This window comes from Diospyros lotus, chromosome 11, assembly GCF_014633365.1.
Source record: "Diospyros lotus cultivar Yz01 chromosome 11, ASM1463336v1, whole genome shotgun sequence".
NCBI classification, from domain to species: Eukaryota; Viridiplantae; Streptophyta; class Magnoliopsida; order Ericales; family Ebenaceae; genus Diospyros; species Diospyros lotus.
The window spans coordinates 30,223,610-30,230,539 of NC_068348.1; the positions used below are offsets into that span (position 1 = coordinate 30,223,610).

The 6,930-nt window shown below is 33.5% G+C and overlaps 1 protein-coding gene across 2 annotated transcripts; it reads right to left on the reverse strand.

The window, feature by feature from the left end:
* Positions 1–2,640: 2,640 nt before the first annotated feature.
* On the reverse strand, positions 2,641–6,930 carry LOC127812564 (photosynthetic NDH subunit of subcomplex B 3, chloroplastic). 2 transcript variants are annotated; one of them, XM_052352990.1, is made up of 6 exons: positions 6,693–6,924; positions 6,439–6,552; positions 5,939–5,992; positions 5,002–5,064; positions 4,099–4,161; positions 2,641–2,974 (listed from the first exon to the last, which is right to left on the reverse strand). In XM_052352990.1, exons 1-6 carry the CDS (start codon positions 6,870–6,872, stop codon positions 2,939–2,941), a joined length of 510 nt encoding a protein of 169 aa, XP_052208950.1. In that variant the 5' UTR covers positions 6,873–6,924; the 3' UTR covers positions 2,641–2,938. The 2 variants fall into 2 exon arrangements, with proteins under 2 accessions (XP_052208950.1, XP_052208951.1); XM_052352991.1 differs by lacking the exon at positions 5,939–5,992 and having other exon boundaries at positions 6,693–6,930.

The window sequence follows — 6,930 nt, forward strand, 5'->3', positions numbered from 1 at the left end:
ATGGCTTTTAAGATTTTTTATTTAAAAATTATGTAAAATTTTAAAGTTAAATAGCATTTAAATTAATAATATATTTAAATAAATATAATTTAATGTGTTATTTATAATATAATTATGTGTTTACTTTTTAAAAAATGATAAATTATCGAAACTTAATAAAAAAATTAAAATAAAGTGTTGTTGAATAATATAAATAAAAAGTATAAAAATATTATTTTTTAATAAAAATAAATTATAAATTAGTGTCTAACTAATAAAATATTTATCATTATATATTAATAAATTATAAATAATTATTAAAAAATATATTAATATAATATTATATGTTAAAATTTAGATTTAATTTATAAAAATGTTAAATATATATTGAGTTATTATATAATTTTTTTTATATTTTATTAATTCATATAAAATAAAGAGAGAAGGGTTGAGGGATGGAGGCGAGAGGGGATAGAGATGGAGGTGGCAAATCAGAGAAAAGGTATATGGCAAAATATATATATATATAAGAGCCTTTTTTAATATAAAAATTATAAAAAATAATTACTTAACTTAAAATAAACATAAATTCTATAAAATATTCAAATAAATATAAATATAAATTTTATGGCTGATGAACAATGATTTATTAATTAAAAGTAAATAATAAATTTAAAAAAAAAATCTCATCTCTAACTTAGTTAGAGAAAGTTAGAGACCAAATTTTTTTCGTTTCTAACCTAAACACATTTCTAAATTGGAGATGCATTTTCAATATTTTTTTAATATTACAAAACAAACTCGAAATATTTCAAAAAATTATAGAAATGATCCATTTTTTTTTATAGTATTTTTCGATGTTTAAGTACCAAAAATGTTTAAAAAATCCCGAAATGACATCGTAAAGTATTTTCATGCATCATAAAGTTTTGCACAAGGAAACAAGAGTCTTTGTTCAGAACATCTTTCTTGAATGTATAGCTAATCTAGTTGGAAAATAAATGAGACTCCTGCATGTGGATAGATATAGGGAGCGCGAAGGGTGAATCCTTGCCAAAGATAAAAGATTTTTTTTTTATTATAAGATAAACATCACAAGAAAAATAAAAAATATACTATATTTTTAGTGTAAACAAAAGTGCCATGACTTCATTTACAACCCAATCATAAAAAAATAAATAAAATAATTATAAATGCTCTAGGACATAGTTGGGTGGTAAAAGAATAAGTTCTAAAGTTATATTGAAGATTGTCAGTATGGGATCGATTCTTGAAGAAAACAAATTTGGATCTTTCTGAGAGTGATCATTGGTAAGTGTCAGTAAATACAGCTTCAAATCCTGATCACTCAGGCGCATCCTTGATTTATCTCCTTTGTGATGACTTTAAGGCAAGTTTAACGAGGGCGCAAATAATAACGCGTAATTTAAAAAATAATTATGAACAGACGAGTCTTGGTAACATTGATAAAATTATTATTTTTCTATAATTAAGATGTGTTGTAAAATAAAAAAATTGAAACCCTAAAACCAAAAGTCTCAACTCGTCCATGGTTTATTGATGCAAAATGGGTTTTTGTAATCCACATGGGTAGGTAAACTACAGTGCACAACCACTTGGTTACACTCTCTAATAATTGCCCATCTAATCTTTAGGTGAGGAAATGAATGCCAACAAGAAAGGACAGAAGAAACAGTGTTTTTAAAGACAACCAAAGGAAAGTCCCATGGTCTGGTCCCCCTTCAGGAATTGTCAGGTTGGGTTGTGATTCAAATTCTCTAAAATCTCATGCCCCCTACCCCAATAAATAAAAAATCAAATCCCACACATATCTGTGTACAACAATTCATACCAGATCTTAATTTTATTAAATGAAATCGGTTATATGAGTTATATTTCATCTTTTATAAATAAATCATATTACATGTATATCATTTTTATATATTTTGGGCTACACAAGAGGTATTATGATCAAAATATTCTGCGCCTCTCCATGTACCTCACGCGCCTTTATGCGCCTCATGAGGGATATTTTTGTCATTAATATACAAATCTTTGTGTAGACCAAGGTGTACACAAAGGTGTACCAATAACATTTTTCTTTATAAAGCTATTGTAAAGTATATGATAGTGAAAAATTTATTTCTAAACTTTTTTGTTTTTTTTAAGGGTTCACTTCTTAAATTTTCCTTTGTTCTACTGTGACGTTGCAGATATTGCAAACCATTTCATAGAGGGTAAATTCCACCTAAACCTCTTGTGATTTAGATTATTTTTACAGACACCTTAAATAATTTTTACTAATATTTTGTGTTATTTTTTTCTTTAAATCAAGCCCCTTTCATTAGGTCAAAATTTAATTTATCTTGCAAAATATGTTTAAAAAAGTATATAATAGAGACTTAAAATACTAAAAGTAGACCATAAAAAATGTCTGTAAAAACGACCCAAACCACATGAGACACGTGGGTGAAATTTACCCTTCAAAATAAAGTTAAGGTGCAATGCTCTACATCAATTTTGTTTAGATGTTCCACAAGTTTGCTTCTTTCCAAAGCCTAGTGTACTAACTTTTAACTTTTTCCAAAGGTTCAGATTGACAAAAAAATAATATAACATATAAAGCCTTAGTCTCACTAGATATAGTTGTCTACACAAATCCTAACTCGCCAATCATTTCTCTATAACCATTCTTATCAATCTATTTTCTTGAATAATCAACAAACACTACAGACAAGCAAATAACAGGTCATATAATCCTTGGCACAAATCAACAGCGAGCGTGCGCGCACACATATACTGTAATGTACACAAAGTACAAATATGGACATAAAGCTTGCCAAGAAAGGGGTTTTGATTTGGTTACTTGGCTTTGTTTCAGATCTGAAATATGCTGCTTGGTTTTGGTCCCTTTTTCTCATTCCCATTTTGGTAGCAATACAAATGCTTCTTCACATCATCACTTCTTCCACTGAGGCAATCTTTGAACCACAACCTGCATGCAATAGACTAAGATACAACTGCGCCAATCCACCATGTAGCAAATATAAATTAATTGACAATTTTGCATGACATTGGAGGAAATATTCATATTCGATGTTTTGCAGCCAAGAGTAGCATTGCAAAGCCTTGGTTGGGATCTACGATAAGGTTGCTCTTTTGCGATTGGAATGTCATGAGTTTGAGTTTTGAAAATATTCTCTTTGCGAAGTATAGGTAAGATTGTGCACAAAAACGACCATTCCCCAATGCTCACAAAGCAAGGAGTCCTGGGAATTGGGATGTGGGATGCCCCTTGCATTGCAAGAAAGAGAATACACTTTTCAGCATTCTCTTGGCAAAACAAGCGTAATACTGCATATAAAAACAATCATTTCCCAACCCCAACAAAGGAGGGAGACCTGTGCAATGAGACACCCTTTGCATTGCAAGAAAAAGAATACACACTTCACAACATGCTAATTGAGACTAGAATTACAATTGTCCTCAATGAAGTATCAAAAGGCATGACATTTTTTCGTCCTTAAAATTCTCTAATACCGTTAATATATTTTTCATCCTTTTTCTTCTTTGATCCTATAGAAATATATGTAGCTACACACGTGCACATCAATGCCAAAGTGAAAAAAGTCCAGCGACATGTTGAAGAGCCAGAGGAATTAAGTTTTATAGAAGCATGCTTCCATATGGTTAAAGGGAGTGGCACCAAGAGAAAATTAGTGAAACTAAGGGTCTGTTCACCGAGCAATGAGAACCCCCCCCCCCCCCCCCCCAAAAAAAAAAAAAGTGTTTTTGGGGGAATAAGAGCATTTCTGAGTTTTTCGTGATGTTTGATGACAAAAAGTGTTTTTTGAAAAAAGAAAAAAACGTTTTTACTGACAGCCAAAAAAGAGAACGATTTTTCTGTTGTGAAGAAGAAGAAAAAGTTTGGAGCTTCTAGTTTAAAGCAAAACCAGAAGCAGAAAACAAAATTAATTTTAGAGAAAATTACCCCAAACCAATATTTGAAATTACAAGTATTAATTTGAAGGAATTAAATTAAAAGCATCCATATTGTATCTTTATAAGAAAAGTTGAAGAATGCAATTATATAACAAGCTCCACAACACAACAGCATACCTTCCCGGAGTTTTCTTTGTTTCCAACAATTGTTTGACAGGCCAGCCTCCATGATTCCGGTTTCTGTACAATGCAACTTGATCTTAAAATTAAAGTAGCTAAATACTGGCTAAAGTGAAATCCATAAGAATGTACACTCAAAATGTAGTTTTTACTAGTCTCCCAGTCTTAGTTGTGCTAAGATTTTAACTTGCCAACAGCAAATGGCTACAAAATTCCCCCATGTTTCCATAGCCCTGCTCCATACACTTCTACCAAGAGATGGATTACACACATTCTCCTAATAAAGCAGCTGGTAATACCACCTAAGCTAGAGACCATAGTTATCAGGAATGTGGTACAAGCCATGGTATGGGGTACATTAGTATGCTAATTTTGTGGAATGGAGAGGGTAGTCTTAATTGGTTTGGTATTTCAGGTTGTGGTCTGTTTGGTAGTTATACTCAAGTCCAAATTAGGTAGATTGGTACTTTGCTATTATAGAAGTTGGTTTGTTTTCAATTATTTTCAATGCTTCTGTACAACTTATGCAATGAAGGAATCCTATGCAAATGATGTTAGGTTTGAATATAATTCAAAATGCAATAAAATATACAAGATAGTGACATAGGCAAGCTTTCTTTTCTCTAATATTATTTGAAAATTATTCTGACTTTAAGTTTCTTCCCTAGTTTTTAATTGTTTTAACTAAACTTATGCACTACTTGGGATCTCTATTATTGGGCATTCAGATCGCCTCCCTTGTCGTCCCGGAATGCAAAAGAATCACAATTTGGAGCATGTGATCCAGGTTGCGGTTTCAAGGGGATGGGCAAGAATCTGGTAACTGTGATTTTGTCATGCCCCCAAATTCTATGAAACAGAAACTACTAAAGAAAGAGGGCAAGAGCAGAGTATATGTACCTTCTTCAGATAGCGGAGTTCAGTATTTGTCCTTTCATTTAAAAGATCTTTTCCATTGACAATCTACAGCAAAAGAAGAATGATTTTGCACAAAACTATAGAACATTAAGATCTGAACTAGAAACATAATTAAGATAACACACTAACTACTCTATTGTTCCATTCCCAGTCTAGTTTCACTCTTTTGAACATCAGCCTTTAGTTCAAACATTCAAAATTAGTTGAACTTGGAAGCAATGGCATTATAGAACTTCCCTGTTACATTTATTGATGATTGGATTATATAAAGTGATGTGGCCAAAATATTGACCCTATAACATGTGGCACCTTGCTGCTTACATCGTCAAGACAAGACCAGCGGGGCACAGTAAAAGTCTCCTGCAGCCAGGAGGACACGGCGACAATAACTAGATAGCAACCAACATCTCTCAAAATCTGGGGATAAATATAAAGACAGGGATTCATCTTCTGAGAATTGGACTCCAAGCCATACGTGTGATAAGGAGCTATTCACCAACTAGCATAAACTCCTACCTACATTGGGCCTCCATAGCTATAAAACATCATCTCCTATCACATTCTCTCTACCATCTAAGTTCTTTACTACTATTATGTTGTCTCCCTTTTACTCTCATAATTTCCTAATGACTTGAAACATCGGAGAGCCTTCCTGAGAACACCCTGGGGCAGTTCTCCATTGTGATTGCAGATCATTCAACTCAGGATTCTTCTGGCCAACGAGTATTTAGCCAGGAATTCAACCAGTCAATACCCTAAGTCATTCCATTGGTCCATAATAGTCTTACTAATTATTGGTGACATTTTCATGTCATCATTAACTTTAAGAGCTTAAACAAAATAATTAACAGCTGAATTTGAAAATGTGCTGACCCTAAAGATTAAAAACACAAAAACAAAAGTAAAATCAAGATTATACCTCCACAATGCATGTTCCACAGCTTCCTCCACCCCCACAATTCATCACCTTCCCCTGTTCACGGGGTTAATTCCATTTTTCTTATTAGTTTAAACACAGATGAAGTGATGGCTAAAGCTTCCCCTGAAACAATTTCCTTTAACAACAGACATATGCCCAGAGTAGAAAATGTAGAAGAAACTAATGCACCCAGATAAGCTAACTTACTATTTATAGAAGTTCCTAGCACTTTTCTAGGAGTGGACTCTTATGATAAGAAGATACAGTAGCGGTTAATTAGATATCAACTACTCAAGCGATTATTCAAATAATAACAACTCTTCATAAATAATAGTTAAATTGGTTAATTAACTACTTAATTACTAGCTAACTTGGTGATTTTTCTAAAGTTAGAACTCTTTGTAAAATGATTAGTTATATTGGTGACTATTCAAATGATGACGCATTTTCATTAAAAGTAATCAAGCTAGTTAATATTGTGATTGTTTAGAAATACTTACGTAGGCGGCATAGAGCTCAATCTTGTTGTCCAACATGATGTTCCTCAGGAGCTTCTCTCCGCTCACGGCCGTCGCTCTGTCCACCGGAAACTTCCCGTCGCCACCCGCCTTCGGCTAATCCACACCCACCCAGCAAACCATACCATCAAAACAAACCATTTGAACAGGAAATTCGAATTCATAAAACCACATATGGGACATATACAATCATTTGATGTTACTCCTATCCAAATTTGGTTAATACGTGTGCCTACCCCAATGAATTCGAGCTCGATTTGGGCAGGTTCCAGGGCCGATTCCAGCGAGTTCGCGGCGAAGGAGACTGACTTGCCTCTCTTCCTGGAGGTGAATGTGACGAATCTGCGGCAGTTTCTGTAGCCGGCGGAGACCTCCGGCGGCCGGAGTGGTGGGGGGTGCAGATGAACGGAGGCCATTCTTTATCTGGCTGGCTAGCCTGGCTTCCTTCCTCTGCTCTGGGACTTTCTTTGTGGC

Excerpts from the sequence above, each read along its gene's own strand:
- LOC127812564 (XM_052352990.1), bottom strand. The coding sequence starts at position 6,872 with ATGGCCTCCGTTCATCTGCACCCCCCACCACTCCGGCCGCCGGAGGTC. Across the intron at positions 6,553-6,692 it reads TCGAGCTCGAATTCATTGGG|CCGAAGGCGGGTGGCGACGG; the intron begins GTAGGCACACGT and ends GGTGTGGATTAG. Across the intron at positions 2,975-4,098 it reads ACAAAGAAAACTCCGGGAAG|GTTGTGGTTCAAAGATTGCC; the intron begins GTATGCTGTTGT and ends TATTGCATGCAG.